This window comes from Lucilia sericata, unplaced genomic scaffold, assembly GCF_015586225.1.
Source record: "Lucilia sericata isolate MDLA Ls3-8-SP2 unplaced genomic scaffold, ASM1558622v1 Contig006001F_arrow, whole genome shotgun sequence".
In the NCBI taxonomy this organism is placed as follows: Eukaryota; Metazoa; Arthropoda; class Insecta; order Diptera; family Calliphoridae; genus Lucilia; species Lucilia sericata.
This window is the reverse complement of record NW_023997663.1, coordinates 1-19,068: the sequence shown is the minus strand read 5'-3', so window position 1 is coordinate 19,068 and position 19,068 is coordinate 1. Positions and strand designations below refer to the sequence as shown.

At 30.8% G+C, this 19,068-nt stretch overlaps 1 protein-coding gene across 1 annotated transcript; it reads left to right on the top strand.

The window, feature by feature from the left end:
* Positions 1-2,112: 2,112 nt before the first annotated feature.
* Positions 2,113-7,246, top strand: LOC119615587 (ubiquitin-protein ligase E3A-like). Its single transcript, XM_037971595.1, is given in 10 exon segments — positions 2,113-2,249; positions 2,251-3,280; positions 3,283-3,411; positions 4,412-4,451; positions 4,453-4,651; positions 4,718-5,072; positions 5,129-5,343; positions 5,406-5,587; positions 5,716-6,208; positions 6,276-7,246. Coding segments are annotated over 10 exon segments (3,063 nt in total). The 5' UTR covers positions 2,113-2,168; the 3' UTR covers positions 6,615-7,246.
* The last annotated feature ends 11,822 nt before the right edge of the window (positions 7,247-19,068 follow it).

Sequence of the window (19,068 nt, the reverse complement as noted above, 5' to 3'; positions counted from 1 at the left end):
TTAATTTTTTAACGAGAATTTAAATTTTCATTAAAAGCGATTCTTTATCAAGCAATTCATTTTCCAACAAAAGTAATATTAATTTTTTAAAACATTATGTTTTTTTTAATTTTTCGACAAAAACACATTTTTTCATAGAAAATATGTTTTATGAAAAAGTTTTTTTTATGGAAAAATTTATTTTTATAAAAAAATATTAGTAAATCCATTTTTATTAAAAAAATCAGTTTTAAAAAAAAATCCTTTTTCAATTAAAACCAATATATTTTTATTAAAAATAATTTTTGCATCAAAAAAAAAAAAAAAAAAAATGTTTAAGCAACAACATTATTATTCATAGAAATACAATTTTATCAGAAATAAATATTTCAATAAAAAATAAGGTTTTTATAAAAAACAAATGTTTGTGAAATAAGAAATTTTTATCAAAAATATTTAAAAATAATGAGATTATTTTTTACTAATTTTTTTTTAAAAAGACATATTTTTACCAATAAATTCATTTTTACTAAAAATCAATTAAAAACATTTAAAAAGATATTTTTTTCTTAAAAAACTTAAAAATTAATTTTTCTTAAAGCATTTAAAAAAAAACCTTAAAAAATTCATTAATAAAAATCAATTTAAAAATAATAATTTTTTATCAAAAAACATATTTTTACCAATTAATAATTTTTTACTAAAAATCAATAAATGTAATTTTTTCTTAAAAAAATCATTTGAAAAACTTTTTGAAATACAGTTTTCTTAATAAACTTTTTTTGTACTTTAACTTTTCTTAACAATCTGTTTCGGAATATAACTTTTTTTCAAAGAAAACTTTATTAAGAATAATTTTTTATAACAAGGAAAACTTTTTTCGATTAAAATTTTCTAAAGAAACCTTTCTTTGGGATAAATTTTTCTAAAGAATACACTATTGTAAATACATTTTTTAAAGAAAAACTTAATTCGGATTCACATGCCTCAAAAAACATTTTCGGAATAAGTTTTTCTAAAAAACATATTCGGAATAAATTTTTCTAAAGAAAACTTAATTCGGAATACAGTTTTCTAAAGAATACTTTTTCGGAATAAATTTTTTACAGAAAATTTTATTCGGCTTACATTCTTCTAAAGAATCTTTATTCGGAACAAATTTTTCACAGAAAACTTTATTCGGAATAATTTTTTTAAATTAAACTTTATTCGGAATAAATTTTTCGCAGAAATTTTTTCGGTAACATTTTTCTAAAGAAAACTTTATTCGGAATAATTTTTTCTAAAGAAAACTTTATTCGGAACACCATTTTCTAAAGAAAACTTTATTTGGAATTAACTATTCTAAAGAATTTCTAATATTTAATTAATGTCAAAAATATTTAATTATTTATTATTAAAATCTTGACGTTTTAATATTTTTCTTATTAATTTTCATTAATAATTCCTTAAATTTCTTTAAAAATCCTTTTATCCTTAAATACCCCAAAAACTCCCATTAAATTTCCCCCTTTCCATCTACAAAACAGTGATCGGAGACAAACAGATGTTTATATTTTTCCCAGCACACAGCTTTTCATATATAACTCATATATTCCCTAGTACTTTTTTTGTTTTTTCTCACCTCACACTATGGCAACTCTAGGACAGGATGATTTTTAAGAATTTCTATGACAGTTAAAAACAATCGATTAATTTCCTTTTTTTCACACACCAAGAGCGACAATAATAAAGAAGGAAACAAGGAAATTTTATATTAAATTAAATAGCAGCAGCTAGTAAAAAAGAAAAAGTTTGAATTTAATGAACACGTTTGTAAAAAGAAAGTATTTGAAGGCTGAGAACTGAAAAAAGAAAGAAAAGTGAAAGAAAGAAAAAAAAAATTGGCAAAAACAAACACATTTAATGAACCCAACCGAAGCAGACGAAAAATTGCCCTCAAAGAAGGCGGAAAGAGAACGAAACACCTCAAGACCACTCAATGTCGGATGAGGAGGAAAATCGAGGTGAGTTTATGAAGAAATTTAATAATTTTGTTAAATTTACTAATTAAACAACAATAAATAGCTTCCCCGAGGATTTGTCTTTTAGACAAAGACAATTGGCCATGCAGCAAACGAATGCAAGCGCGCCCGCCCCCTACTACCAACAACACAACCCCTAACACACGCTCCACACACTCTTCCGATATGAAAAGATCTGCCGTCAAGGAACTAATTGAACGTTACTTCTATCAGCTGCAGCGTGGCTGTGGCAATCCCCAATGTTCGAAATAAAAATTGTGCCTCCAGCGGTCAGGTGGCACCCATGACTCCCAATGAAATAGCTGCCAAAGCTATACAATTGTTTTCACAAGATGCCAAATTATGTGAATGCTATAATACACAACAACCACCCAAAGTACCTAGAACGGGACCACAACATGAATCTCCCACTAGTTCTAACCGTTCTAACGCCGCCAACACGCCTCTCAATGAAAATATGGATTCTCTGGAACACAGCAGTAGTACTTCCAATAGTACCATTACCTCAGGCAGCTCCAGTACTTCATCCTCCTCTACCGGCAGTAGTAATACCAATATCTCCAGCTGTGCTACCATAGAAATGCCTTTGTTAGTGGCTTTAGGCGAAGTGGCTGGTGGCGGGGATAGTAATGCTGATGATGCCACTACTTCAGCTGGAAATTTAAAAACCTCAGATCCTCCCACACCTACCTTAGCCCCTGTAGAGTACCTAAACGAACAGATACTCGATGAACTGATTGAGGAATGTAAGAAATACAAAAGCTATGATCGTCTCATACATGCCATCAATGATGTTTATTGTTCGGTCAAGAAACTAAGTAAAAGTTTCCGACGTCCTCCGCTGGCCAAACTTACCTCCACTGCGGCAGCTTCTAAATTGCAAGAGCTATTGGGTAAATCACCGCAAGAACTGAAAAAAGAAGATCTACGTACTCTAGAGGGTGAACATGACAAAGACGAGGATAGCACCTGCCTGGCGGAGGATGATGACAATGATGATGAACAACAACACGCCGAGGAGGAGGACGACGAGGAGCTACCAGACGTAAATGAATTAAAAAATGTATATGGAAATTCAGAGGGGCGGGCACTAGTAGCAGCTTATTGGCAGCAGCAGCCGCTGCTGGCAGTAGTGGTGGCGGGCGATAGCATAGAACCCATGGATGAGGATGCCAACTCTGACGACTTAGATGATATCGTCGAATGGTCACAGAGCTGTGATACTCAGGTCGATTTTGAGAGTTTAAGACGGGTGAAGAAGAAATTGAATGGTCTGAAAAGAAAGTGGTGCGTGAGGCTATAAATGAAAATATCATCTTGCTGGCCGAGAGTATTAAATATGGCCGTTTCTATGATTGGGAAAAGGTTTTACATTGTTTCGTCATCTGTTTCGATATGTCAATGGCATGTGAGTAGCGAATTTAAATTTTATTAAAAAAATCATATTTTCATCAATTTCTTTTTGATTTTCTTTGAAAAATAAAATAAAGAATTCTTAATGATTGAAGAAAATTTGATTTTTTGATAAAAATTTGAAAAAACGAGTTTTTGAGGAAAAATCGAATTTTTATTGAAAAATCATATTTTTGATTAAAATTAGAATTTTTGATGAAAAATCGAAATTTTGATGAAAAATCCAATTTTTGATGAAAAATCGTATTTTTGGTGCAAAATCGTATTTTTAATGAAAAATCGAATTTTTGGTGCAAAATCGTATTTTTGATGAAAAATCTAATTTTTGGTGAAAAAATCTTATTTTTGATGAAAAATCGTATTTTTGATACAAAATGAAATTTTTGATAAAAATGAAGTTTTTGATAAAAATCTGAACTAGAACTGGAGTAGAACTGAACTAGAACTGAACTAGAACTGAACTAGAACTGAACTAGAACTGAACTAGAACTGAACTAGAACTGAACTAGAACTAGAACTGAACTAGAACTGAACTAGAACTGAACTAGAACTGAACTAGAACTGAACTAGAACTGAACTGAACTAGAACTGAACTAGAACTGAACTAGAACTGAACTAGAACTAGAACTGACTAGAACTAGAACTGAACTAAAGAACTGAACTAGAACTGAACTAGAACTGAACGAGAACTAGAACTGAACTAAAACTGAACAGACTGAACTAGAACTTGAACTAGAACTGACTAAACTGAACTAAACTGAAACTAGGAACTGAAACTAGAACTCTGAACAAGAACGACTAGAAACTGAAATGAACTGACTAGAAACTGAACTAACTGAACTAGAACTGACTAGAACTGAAAGAGAACTGAACTAGAACTGAACTTGAACTGATCTAAAATTAACACTGAAACTAACAAAAAGCGAGTAAAAGTTTTCTAAAGTCAAACTTTTTCACTCAAAACAGTTTTCTAAACAAAATATTTTTACATTCAGTTTCTAATCGTTTTGTAGACTTTGAATACATGAAGTTAGTATGCCAAAGGATGCCAGGCTGCCGTTGTAATGCCTGTCCAGGCACAAGCCAGATTGGCCCGTATTTGGGCGACACACTATAAAGATAATCTACATCCCTTCATACAATCACTACAACAGTTAATAGCTTTACAAGTAATGCTGGACGAAGATGCCGTACAAGAGAATCCCGATGTTATAGCCATAACCAAAGTTTTAAAGGTAGGAACAAAATGATAAAAAAAATAATTTATAGACCAAGTTAGACAACCTTACCATATGATTTAGATTGTTTTCTATGCCAACATATTGGCGGGAGAAGTTGATGCCTATAATATATCAGCGGCCGGCAAAGAATCTGCGGCCGAGGCAGATGCAGCTTCCAGCTCTTCGGGGGCAGCTGGTTCTTCCAACGATGACGATAATATATTCCACTATAATCAAATACTCTATCCTTATCATGCGGCCTTTGCTGAGGATAAACTGGAAAAGGAATTAAATATTTCCTGTATGGATTGTCGTGTTCCTTTAGTGCCCTATGAAGAGTTTTACAATGAAACGCTAAGTGATGCCATACAAATGGATCGTGATTATTTAAGCTATAAGAATTTATCGCTAGATCCTCTAGGAGTAGATAGTTTAGGTGGGTTTTATTGCAAACAAAATGTTTCTTTTTTAATTAAAGTTTTCCATTTGCAGGAAATCACTTTTCCTTTATGCTGTATTCTTTTATCTTGACCCCGGCCACCAAAGTTATTGCTTTATATTACGATAGTCGCATACGCATGTACAGTGAACGCAATTCTTCCCTTTATTCATTATTATACTACTACGATGGCAATGAGGTGGTGGCCCAACCGAATCTTAAACTAAAAGTTCGTCGTGATAATATTGTTAATGATGCTTTAATAGGGGTAGGTGTTGTATTGTTGTTATTCTCTATAGAATTATTTGGGAATTTAAATTTTCATTTTAGCTGGAACTGGTGGCCATGAGCAATCCAAAAGACTTGAAAAAACAATTGGTAGTGGAATTTGTGGGTGAACAGGGCATAGATGAGGGTGGCGTTTCAAAAGAGTTCTTTCAATTAATCGTCGAGGAACTATTTAATCCCGATTTTGGCATGTTTACACATCAGGAAGATACCAATACAATGTGGTAAGTGGAGCAATAATATTAAACCAGACTCAGCAGACTAGACAAGCACAATAGCACACTCTCTCTCCTTTACAATGACTTTCGAAGATGTCCTTTCTTCATCATTTATTTTTGTTACTTTCCTCTAGGTTTAATTCTACTCCCTTCGAAAACGAAGCACAATTTACTTTGATCGGCATTATCATAGGTTTAGCTATTTACAATAACATAATTTTGGCTGTGAATTTTCCCATGGTAGTGTATCGTAAACTCATGGGTGGTCGTGGTTCCTTTTATGACCTCCAAGATTGGAATCCCACACTCTATAGAAGTCTAAAGTCAATGCTCGATTATGAGGAACCCGATATGGAAGAAGTTTTTATGCAAACTTTTAAAATAAGCTATAAAAATGTTTTCGATGAAGTTGTCGAACATGAACTGAAACCGGGTGGTGGTGAAATAGTCGTATGCCAAGAGAATAAGCGTGAATTTGTTGATTTATATAGTGATTTTTTGCTCAACAAAAATATTGAAAGACAATTTAAAGCCTTCAAAAAAGGTTTCGATATGGTAACCGATGAATCGCCTTTGAAATTGTTATTCCGACCGGAGGAGGTGGAACTGTTGGTGTGTGGCAGTCGGGTAAGTAATTTATACTTCCTTTCAAACCCTTTTTTAAACAGCAGCTATCTGGTTATATCAACTTTAGAAATTCGATTTTATGGAATTGGAGGATTCTACAGAATATGAGGGTGGCTATACTAAAGAAACTCAAATTATCAAAGATTTCTGGAGTATTGTACACAATCTACCCGAAGAATCGAAACGTAAACTATTGGAATTCACTACCGGTTCAGATCGAGTGCCGGTGGGTGGTTTAAGTCGCCTTAAATTGTTGATAACACGTCATGGTCCGGACAGCGATCGTTTACCAACTTCTCACACTTGTTTCAATGTTCTTTTGCTGCCCGAATACAGCAGCAAAGAAAAACTAGAGGAAAGACTTTTAAAGGCCATTAACTACTCTAAAGGTTTCGGTATGTTGTAAACCCACAACCCTTACGTACTTTAAAGAGTAAGAAAATTAAACTAAAGTAACGAATATTAATCATTAACAGCCAAATATTTTGTATATTGTTTGTTTAAATAAGTATGAATAATGATGGATAATGGAAAGTCTTAAATAGTTTATTTAAAGTTAGTTTTAATACTTATATTTTTAAAACTCCTTTAACATAAACTTAATAAACTCTTTTTTTTAAGACTTTATGTGTAAAACGAAGACCACCTAACTTCTAAAAGAAACATATAAAACGCTACTGCTTGTTTGAGAAAAACTTAAGAAAACTACTTTACTTTAAGAGCACTACATACATACATATTTTCACAAAACTCTTTAAACAAAAAAAATGAAATCATTTACTTTTACACATTTTTTTATACTTATAAGCTTTTTTCTTCTACTTACTAGTAGCCCTGTTTATTATTTTCATTTTCGCTAATTTATTATTTAAATATTTAAAACATTTTAAATATAATATACATATATTATTGGCATTTTATTTTTTATATATGTAGATAAGTCGCCGAGAGTGGTTTTACTGAAATTTTAGATCCTACTCTCTTATCTCTTCCTTCCATCCAATTGCTCCCCCATTTATCTTTTTTTGTAAATAAAGTCTTTTTTTAATTTAACGAAAAAAAGCAACTAAAATTAACTGTGTAAATAGTCTCAAAGAATGTGTGTGAAAAAAGGGTAAAAATATCGGGTTTTTTGACAAAGTTTTGGTGTTTAAGTGTTATTAAAATGAAAAGTATAGCTGCATTTACAAACAATTTGTTTGGGGTAAATAGAAATAAAAAGAAAAAATTGGGGTCCTTTAAAGATGTGTACTAATGTACTTTATGATTTGCAATAATAATTTAGAATCTTTATGTAGGCGATTTCAAAACAGCCAGAAAAATTGCCTAAACGCTTAAATATTATAATCTGGCATTACCAAATTTTTAAAACATTACTCTCAGAATTTTTATCTAACTAAAACTAATGTTGCCAGACTTTTTTTTAATAAAAAAAATGATTTTCAAATATTTTCCACAAACAAAATTTTTAGATATGTTTGTTCTGAGCAAAGTTTTTTTTAGAAATGTTTGTTTCTATTATACACCTTCTTAAAAAAGTTGTTTATGGCAAAGTTTTCTTTCAAAAAAATTTAGTTCCGAACAATTTTTTTTGAGAAACCAATGCATTTAAAAGTTCTTAGGTTTCTGTTTGATTTCCTAACGAAAAATTAAAATTATCTACAAAAATTCTTATTATATGATTAATTTCCTACACATTCTAATGATTTTACCTTAAAATCGCCGTTATTTTTCAGGATTTACTAAAATTTAAACATGGTGGCATCACTTATCTTATCTTTTACTCTCTTTATTACTCTTGTTGATTGGTTAATCTCCCCTAAAAATCGTTATTTTCCCCACTTCATACAAATTCTTATAAGATGCCTTTTATATAATAAATTCGTATAAAATTACAACTTTATTTAATGTAAAGTTATAATTTATACACAAATTCTTTTATTTTCTTTGTAAAAAATAAATTTTCTTAAAAAAAATCATGTATATTTTGAATTATTTACAAATTTAATCATTTTCCCTTAAAAATCCCCTTTATTTGGTTTTTCTTATTAATTTCCCCACGTGGCAACACTAATTTCCGTTATCTGAGTGGCACTCTCTCAAAATAGACAGTGTATTTTTGCTCCTCTTCTTATTAGCTCAAAAAATTCATTATACTAAAATAAATAAACATAAATAAAATTTGTTTTGTTTAATAAAATTCATTTAGTATTTTACTTTTGTCGCGTTTGGAGGCATTTTAAGAAACTACAATAAATACTCGCTTGTTTTAAAGGAAATTTAATAAACAAATTTTTTGTTTAAGTGATTTTTTTCTACCAGCATTTAATTACTTTGAATTTTTTTTATAAATTAACATGATATACTAAATTAAAATTAAAGAATAAACATAAAGTGCCATATTAAGTTAATAACAAGAAGAAAAAACATTAATAAAATGTTTAAGTTACACAAAATAACTAAAAGCCTTTGCAGGCTTTTAGTAATTTTGTTTCTATACAACACATGCCTGTTAAGCGGGGTGTCAGCGGCGGGAGGAGATTTAACCGAAGCCGAGGAAAAGGCGGCAGTATTGGATGGTATGTATATGGAAAAATGTCTCAGTTTTTTTTTTTTTTGTTGATTAATATAAATTTTTTACGATTTTTGTTAAATTTTCTTTATTGTTTATAATTTGTCGGCCGGCGTTGTTTTAATTTTTGATTTGCAAAGGAATGGCAAGGGGTAGTAGGGGTTTTCGTTTTGGAATATAGTAGATTTATGTTGTATATACAATTTCATATTATCATTTATGAGCTCATTGTTTTAGTTTTCTTATTTATTTGTGTTATTTCGTTTGCACAATGAAATGCATACATTTCGCTACCGCCTTCCTGCTTGCACGTTCCGGCCGGCCACTTTCATCATGCAAATGCTTACCAGCAGTTGCAAATTGTATTTTTTTAGAATGTTCTTTTTCGTTGCGAGATAAATATAAAGATTTTTTTTATAATACCTGGAGTAAATACATGGAAAATTAGTAAAGGATTAGTTAATTTTAGGGTTTTGAAAATCAACAAGTTGTTTATGGGTTGACAAGGATTGGGTACAAGTGATTACTTTCAAAATGATGTCATATTTTTGTTAAGCTCTTCTTTGTTGTGGTTGCTGATTAAGTTAAAACTTGTTCCAGCAAGTTCCTTGAGAACAATTTAAGATTTAACGAAATTTTGTTTTTGATAAAATCTTTTTTAAAGAAATTTTAGACTATAAACTAGACTATAGACTAGACTATAGACTAGACTATAGACTAAACTATAGACTAGACTATAGACTAGACTAGACTATAGACTAGACTATAGACTAGACTATAGACTAGACTATAGACTAGACTATAGACTAGACTATAGACTAGACTATAGACTGACTATAGACTAGACTAAAGACTAGACTATAGACTAGACTATAGACTAGACTATAGGCTAGACTATAGACTAGACTATAGACTAGACTATAGACTAGACTGTAGACTAGACTATAGACTAGACTAGACTATAGGACTAGACTAGACTAGACTAGATAGACTAGACTAGACTAGACTAGACTATAGACTAGACTAGACTATAGACTAGACTAGACTATAGACTAGACTATAGACTAGACTAGACTTAGACTAGACTATAGACTAGACTATACGAATGACTATAGACTAGACTATAGACTAGACTGTAGACTAGACATAGACTAGACTATAGCTAGCTATAGCCTAGACTATAGACTAGACTATAGACTAGACTATAGACTAGACTATAGACTAGACTATAGACTAGACTATAGACTAGACTATAGACTAGACTATAGACTAGACTATAGACTAGACTATAGACTAGACTATAGACTAGACTATAGACTAGACTATAGACTAGACTATAGACTAGACTATAGACTAGACTATAGACTAGACTATAGACTAGACTATAGACTAGACTATAGACTTAGACTAGACTATAGACTAGACTATAGACTAGACTATAGACTAGACTATAGACTAGACAATAGACTAGACTATAGACTAGACTATAGACTAGACTATAGACTAGACTATAGACTAGACTATAGACTAGACTATAGACTAGACTATAGACTAGACTAGACTATAGACTAGACTAGACTATAGACTAGACTATAGACTAGACTATAGACTAGACTATAGACTAGACTATAGACTAGACTATAGACTAGACTATAGACTAGACTATAGACTAGACTATAGACTAGACTATAGACTAGACTATAGACTAGACTATAGACTAGACTATAGACTAGACTATAGACTAGACTATAGACTAGACTAGACTAGACTAGACTAGACTAGACTAATATGACTAGACTATAGACTAGACTATAGACTAGACTATAGACTAGACTATAGACTAGACTATAGACTAAACTATAGACTAGACTTTAGACTAGACTATAGACTAGACTATAGACTAGACTATAGACTAGACTAAAGACTAGACTATAGACTAGACTATAGTCTAGACTATAGACTAGACTATAGACTATACTAGACAAAATGCAATACGATATACTAGACTATAAACTTAAGAAAAAACTATGACTAACCCATAGGCTAAACTATAGACTTAACTGTAGATTAATCTCGAAACTAAACTAGAGATAACAATTCTATAAATATTTTGCTCAAATTCTTAACTCAATTGCACCCACTTTTTTCTATTTCCTATATAACATCTTTTAAACATTATTTTCCATTATTCATTACCCAAAAATTATTCATAATTTCTTATCTATGTTCATTTAAAGAACTCTCAAAAGAAAAAACTATTCTCGAATATTGACCTTTTCCTTCCCCACCTCTCACATTTTATGACAATAATTCAACAAAGATTCTAACTTATCACTTTTTAGAATTTTGAGATTTGACCCCTTTTTTAATAAAAGCAGCCTTAGTTTTAATATTTATTATTAGTTTTAAAGATAAGAGTTTTTGTTAAACAATGATTAAAAGAACTACATATTGAAAAAGGAAATACTTAATAATAAAAAAATATAAAAGATATTATGCACTTTATTTAAAATCATATTACAACACAGATTTTATTTTAAAATGTTATTATTATGCATTTTTCCTTGTTTAATTCATAAAAAAACTATTTTTGTCTTGTTTTATTCAAAATTTAAGTAACTGTATTCTTTTTTTATAAAAAATATCTTATTTAAAAACTTGTTTAATAAACAATTTTTTAATTTGATCCCTGTTTTCTAAAAAACACTTTATTTCGTTGTATTCTAAAATTTTTTAATGCCTACAACAGTCTAAACTGGTTTCGTTTTTAAAATTAATTGTCTAAAGAATCAATGGCTACAATTTCGTTTAGAATTAGTATAGTATATAAGAAAATGTATTTTATTGTCTTGCTATTATATTTCTTTAATTCCTTTGTTCTTTCTTTATTTTTCACTTTTTTCCAGCCAAAGTTAAAGTGTTCACTGTAGCCACAGAAGAAACTGATGGTTTCTTGCGTTATATTCGCTCAGCTAAAGTTTATGGTATTGAGGTGAGTGAGTTTTAATAATAACAATAACAATAAATTAGAGTTAATAACAATAGCTACAACAACAACAGGAGAAAAATACATAGAATTAAAAATAAATGAATGAAAATTGACACCTTTAAAAGAAAATTATGGTTTTTAAAATAAAACGAATAAACATTCTAAATAACACCATTTCCCAGAGAAAATCTAGATCATAGACTAGACCATTGTATACTTTAGAGATCATAGTTTTACACTAGCCTTAAGGCTAGATTTTGAAATAATTTTTAGAGCAAACTTTAGCTAGAATTTACACTAGACTCTAGTCTAGACTCTAAAACTGCACTGGAACGGTATTAGAATAGAACTAGAACTGAACCAGAACATAACTAGAACATAACTAGAACAGAACTAGAACAGAACTAGAACAGAACTAGAACAGAACTAGAACAGAACTAGAACAGAACTAGAACAGAACTAGAACAGAACTAGAACAGAACTAGAACAGAACTAGAACAGAACTAGAACAGAACTAGAACAGAACTAGAACAGAACTAGAACAGAACTAGAACAGACTAGAACAGAACTAGAACAGAACTAGAACAGAACTAGAACAGAACTAGAACAGAACTAGAACAGAACTAGAACAGAACAGAACTAGAACAGAACTAGAACAGAACTAGAATAGAACTAGAACAGAACTAGAACAGAACTAGAACAGAACTAGAACAGAACTAGAACAGAACTAGAACAGAACTAGAACAGAACAGAACTAGAACAGAACTAGAACAGAACTAGAACAGAACTAGAACAGAACTAGAACAGAACTAGAACAGAACAGAACTAGAACAGAACTAGAACAGAACTAGAACAGAACTAGAACAGAACTAGAACAGAACTAGAACAGAACTAGAACAGAACTAGAACAGAACTAGAACAGAACTAGAACTAGAACAGAACTAGAACAGAACTAGAACAGAACTAGAACAGAACTAGAACAGAACTAGAACAGAACTAGAACAGAACTAGAACAGAACTAGAACAGAACTAGAACAGAACTAGAACAGAACTAGAACAGAACTAGAACAGAACTAGAACAGAACTAGAACAAAAGAACAGAACTAGAACAGAACTAGAACAGAACTAGAACAGAACTAGAACAGAACTAGAACAGAACTAGAACAGAACTAGAACAGAACTAGAAACAGAACTAGAACAGAACAAACAGAACTAGAACAGAACTAGAACAGAACTAGAACAGAACTAGAACAGAACTAGAACAGAACTAGAACAGAACTAGAACAGAACTGAACAGAACTAGAACAGAACTAAACAGAACTAGAACAGAACTAGAACAGAACTAGAACAGAACTAGAACAGAACTAGAACAGAACTAGAACAGAACTAGAACAGAACTAGAACAGAACTAGAACAGAACTAGAACAGAACTAGAACAGAACTAGAACAGAACTAGAACAGAACTAGAACAGAACTAGAACAGAACTAGAACAGAACTAGAACAGAACTAGAACAGAACTAGAACAGAACTAGAACAGAACTAGAACAGAACTAGAACAGAACTAGAACAGAACTAGAACAGAACTAGAACAGAACTAGAACAGAACTAGAACAGAACTAGAACAGAACTAGAACAGAACTAGAACAGAACTAGAACAGAACAGAACTAGAACAGAACTAGAACAGAACTAGAACAGAACTAGAACAGAACTAGAACAGAACTAGAACAGAACTAGAACAGAACTAGAACAGAACTAGAACAGAACTAGAACAGAACTAGAACAGAACTAGAACAGAACTAGAACAGAACTAGAACAGAACTAGAACAGAACTAGAACAGAACTAGAACAGAACTAGAACAGAACTAGAACAGAACTAGAACAGAACTAGAACAGAACTAGAACAGAACTAGAACAGAACTAGAACAGAACTAGAACAGAACTAGAACAGAACTAGAACAGAACTAGAACAGAACTAGAACAGAACTAGAACAGAACTAGAACAGAACTAGAACAGAACTAGAACAGAACTAGAACAGAACTAGAACAGAACTAGAACAGAACTAGAACAGAACTAGAACAGAACTAGAACAGAACTAGAACAGAACTAGAACAGAACTAGAACAGAACTAGAAAGAACTAGAACAGAACTAGAACAGAACTAGAAAAATAAAGAACAGAACAACGAACAGAACTAGAACAGAACTAAACAGAACTGAACTGGAATTCAAAAATAAAAACAAACAATTCTTGAACTCTAAATTAATTATATGAAAGTCTTTCTATCTTTTTAAATACCGCTGCGTAAAAACCACAATTAGTTCGAAATTGTATTTGTTTCAGTTTCTTTTGTATTTTTTCCATATTTATTAATTTTATTGTTAAACATTTCAATCATATAAAATTGTTTATTTATGACTTTTTCTATCTATTTTGTTGATTAGTTTAAATTAATGATTTATTTAACTATTGACGCTCTAAAGATTCTTGTTTCTTGTGGTTATTTTATTTGAGAAAATAACGCACTGAACTATAAACATTTAGTTAAAAGAAACAAATTTAAATAAATATAAAAACAAACCGGTTGGTGTTGTTAATTGAAGAGCTCCTCAATATGAATATTAATTGCTTTGCAAACGTTGGGACGGATGGGTTTTTATTTATTTCTTGGAAAAAATATAAAATTTTAAAGTTTACTTTAAGCCGGTGTTAGAAAGTACCTTTTTGTTGAAAAGCTTGTGGGGGGTTTAAAAGATTAGATAATAATGGATTTAAACAGGTTTTTGATAGATGGTATTTTTTAAGACAAATAATGAATGAAACAAGTGATCTTTTGTTTAAGAAATATAATAAATATTAATAAAATATTAGTTTTATTTTGGTAGTTTTGGTTTAATTTTTAACGTTTTATGTTTGATTATCAGGCTAATTAACTGCTAAAGTTTGACAGTTTTAATAATTAATTAAAAATAGGTTTTAAATTGTTTTAAATCTTTGTAACAAAACGTATTGTTTATTATAAAAAGTGATCGTTTTTCAAAAACATTTTACTCTTTCTTTTTACAACAATGCATCCGGTGTGTTTTTTTATGTTTTTTTTTTCTAATCATCATTTTCTTTTGTGTTCTATTCTTTAGTATATTTTTCAATTCATATTATGTTTACAATCTCTAACACATGTTAGAATCATTCCAAAGTATTTGAACTCTTCTCGCCTGTAGTTTTCGATAAAGTCTAGAAACACATCATCGTTTTGTGTTTTTTTTGTTTATAACGAATTTATTGTTGGTCGGCCAATGTGTGCCAGATTTTTTCCTTTTAGTATGAACACATATTTTTACAATTAAATATCTGTCCAAAATATTCAAATAACCATATGCAAGATTAAATGTCAGACGCATTGGTTAAATCGTGTATATAAAGTTTTCTTAAGAAAACAAGTAAAAAAAAAAACTTAATCATTCCTCTTATTTTAGTTTATTTATTTTGAGTCACGTACACATAATTTTTGTTTCAATCCACTACCATTTTTATTTCAATTAAATAGTATTTACTTGTTTTTGTTTATAGTCCATTCCTCCAAAAACTCATGCCGGTTTTCTTTGTTATATCAGTTGCTAGGAGTTTATATTATAATATGTTAACAACTGTGACGTTTCTGTTCTAAATGTTGACCTTTAAAGTCAAAATTTCTGATAAAGAAAAGCTTGATATTGAGCTCTTTTTGAATACCCGGTATCATAAATATTTTATGTTTGTTTTAATAATGTCACTTATGCAACTGATAAGCTTTCACTTTTTTTGGTTGATTAATATTAAAGATGATCTAGTTTTTCTTTTAATTATTTATTATGATTTTATTGCTTCATAAGTACTCTTCAGTAGAACTGTTAAATTTGATGGTTAGTTTGAAATGTTTATTAACTTAAAGTTTTGTCACTGTTTTCTTAATCTTGTCACTCTTGTCAATATTTTCTTAAAGTCTAGGCTGAAGTCTAGTCCATAGTCTAGTTCATAGTGTAATCCATAGTCTAGTTCATAGTGTAATCCATAGTCTAGTCTATAGTCTAGTCTACAGTCTAGTCTGTAGTCTAGTCTACAGTCTAGTCTATAGTCTAGTTTATAGTCTAGTTTATAGTCTAGTCTATAGTCTAGTCTATAGTCTAGTTTATAGTCTAGTCTATAGTCTAGTCTATAGACTAGTCTATAGTCTATTGTCTAGTCTATAGACTAGTCTATAGTCTAGTCTATAGTCTAGTCTATAGTCTAGTCTATAGTCTAGTCTTTAGTCTAGTCTATAGTCTAGTCTAGTCTAGTCTATAGTCTAGTCTATAGTCTAGTCTATAGTCTAGTCTATAGTCTAGTCTATAGTCTAGTCTATAGTCTAGTCTATAGTCTAGTCTATAGTCTAGTCTATAGTCTAGTCTATAGTCTAGTCTAGTCTAGTCTATAGTCTAGTCTATAGTCTAGTCTATAGTCTAGTCTATAGTCTAGTCTATAGTCTAGTCTATAGTCTAGTCTATAGTCTAGTCTATAGTCTAGTCTATAGTCTAGTCTATAGTCTAGTCTATAGTCTAGTCTATAGTCTAGTCTATAGTCTAGTCTATAGTCTAGTCTATAGTCTAGTCTATAGTCTAGTCTATAGTCTAGTCTATAGTCTAGTCTATAGTCTAGTCTACAGTCTAGTCTATAGTCTAGTTTATAGTCTAGTTTATAGTCTAGTCTATAGCCTAGTCTATAGTCTAGTTTATAGTCTAGTCTATAGTCTAGTCTATAGACTAGTCTATAGTCTATTGTCTAGTCTATAGACTAGTCTATAGTCTAGTCTATAGTCTAGTCTATAGTCTAGTCTTTAGTCTATTCTATAGTCTAGTCTTTAGTCTAGTATAGTCTAGTCTATAGTCTAGTCTATAGTCTAGTCTATAGTCTAGTCTATAGTCTATCTATAGTCTAGTCTATAGTCTAGTCTATAGTCTAGTCTATAGTCTAGTCTATAGTCTAGTCTATAGTCTAGTCTATAGTCTAGTCTATAGTCTAGTCTATAGTCTAGTCTATAGTCTAGTCTATAGTCTAGTCTAGTCTAGTCTAGTCTATAGTCTAGTCTATAGTCTAGTCTATAGTCTAGTCTATAGTCTAGTCTATAGTCTAGTCTATAGTCTAGTCTATAGTCTAGTCTATAGTCTAGTCTATAGTCTAGTCTATAGTCTAGTCTATAGTCTAGTCTATAGTCTAGTCTATAGTCTAGTCTATAGTCTAGTCTATAGTCTAGTCTATAGTCTAGTCTATAGTCTAGTCTATAGTCTAGTCTATAGTCTAGTCTATAGTCTAGTCTATAGTCTAGTCTATAGTCTAGTCTATAGTCTAGTCTATAGTCTAGTCTATAGTCTAGTCTATAGTCTAGTCTATAGTCTAGTCTATAGTCTAGTCTATAGTCTAGTCTATAGTCTAGTCTATAGTCTAGTCTATAGTCTAGTCTATAGTCTAGTCTATAGTCTAGTCTATAGTCTAGTCTATAGTCTAGTCTATAGTCTAGTCTATAGTCTAGTCTATAGTCTAGTCTATAGTCTAGTCTATAGTCTAGTCTATAGTCTAGTCTATAGTCTAGTCTATAGTCTAGTCTATAGGCTAGTCTATAGTCTAGTCTATAGTCTAGTCTATAGTCTAGTCTATAGTCTAGTCTATAGACTAGTCTATAGACTAGTCTATAGACTAGTCTATAGTCTAGTCTATAGTCTAGTCTATAGACTAGTCTATAAGTCTTGTCTAAAGTCAAGTTTAGGCTAAAGTCTAGTCTGAAGTCAAGTCAAAAGTCTAGTCTAAAGTTTGGTCTAAAGTCTAGTCTATAATCTAGTCTAGCCTTGTCAAGTCTAATCTAGTTTAGTCTAATCTATTCTAGTATAGTCTAATCTATAGTCTATATTCTAGTCTATGGTCTAGTGTAGCCTATTGTCCAGTCTAGTCTATAATCTAGTCTATAAACTAGTCTATAGCCTTGTCTATAGTCTAGTCTATAGTTTAATCTATAGTCTTGTCTATAGTCTAGTCTATATCTAGTCTACAGTCTAGTCTATAGTCTAGTCTAGTCTATAGTCTAGTCTATAGTCTAGTCTATAGTCTAGTCTATAGTCTAGTCTATAGTCTAGTCTATAGTCTAGTCTATAGTCTAGTCTATAGTCTAGTCTATAGTCTAGTCTATAGTCTAGTCTATAGTCTAGTCTATAGTCTAGTCTATAGTCTAGTCTATAGTCTAGTCTATAGTCTAGTCTATAGTCTAGTCTATAGTCTAGTCTATAGTCTAGTCTATAGTCTAGTCTATAGTCCAGTCTATAGTCTAGTCTATAGTCTAGTCTATAGTCTAGTCTATAGTCTTATCTATAGTCTAGTCTAGTGTATAGTCTAAAGTCTAGTCATAGGTAACATATAATCGAAATCTTAGTCTAGAGTTGGTTCTAAAGTCTAGTCAAAAGTCTAGTCTGAAGTCTGGTCTTAAGTCCTGACTAAAGTCTAGTCTAAAGTCTAGTCTAAAGTCTAGTCTAAAGTCTAGTCTTAAGTCCTGTCTAAAGTCTAGTCTAAAGTCTAGTCTAAAGTCTAGTCTAAAGTCTAGTCTAAAGTTTAGGCTAAAGTCTAGTCTGAAGTCTAGTCAAAAGTCTAGTCTAAAGTCTGGTCTGAAGTCTAGTCTAAAGTCTAGTTTAAAGGCTAGTCTAAAGTCTAGTCTAAAGTATAGTCTAAAATATAGCCTAAAGTCTAGTCTAAAATCTAGTCTAAAATGTAGTCTAAAGTTTAGTCCAAAGTTTAGTCTAAAGCCTAGTCGTCTAGTCTAAAGTATAGTTTAAACTTGAGTCTAAATTTTGATCTTAAGTTGTAATTAAAGTCTAGTCCAATATCTAGTAAAATATATAGACTTAGTTAGTTAGGTAGTTAGTTTGAAAGGAGGATGTATATACATCAAATCCGAAGAAATACACCTAGGCCTCTATCGGGCGTTGCGCTCCTTAACCAGTGCCTCAGGTGGGAATCGAACCCACCACCTCCTAAAATCTAGCCTAAAATGTAGTCTAAAGTTTAGTCTTAAGTCTAGTCTAAAGCCTAGTCGTCTAGTCTAAAGTATAGTTTAAACTTGAGTCTAAATTTTGATCTTAAGTTGTAATTAAAGTCTAGTCCAATATCTAGTAAAATATATATTCTTAGATATAGTCTACATAGTGTTTATGTCTAAGTCTAGTTTAAAATCTGGTCGAAAGTGTGGTGTTAAATCTTGTCGAATATCAAGTCTAAATATTTTTATAATTTTCCTCCATTT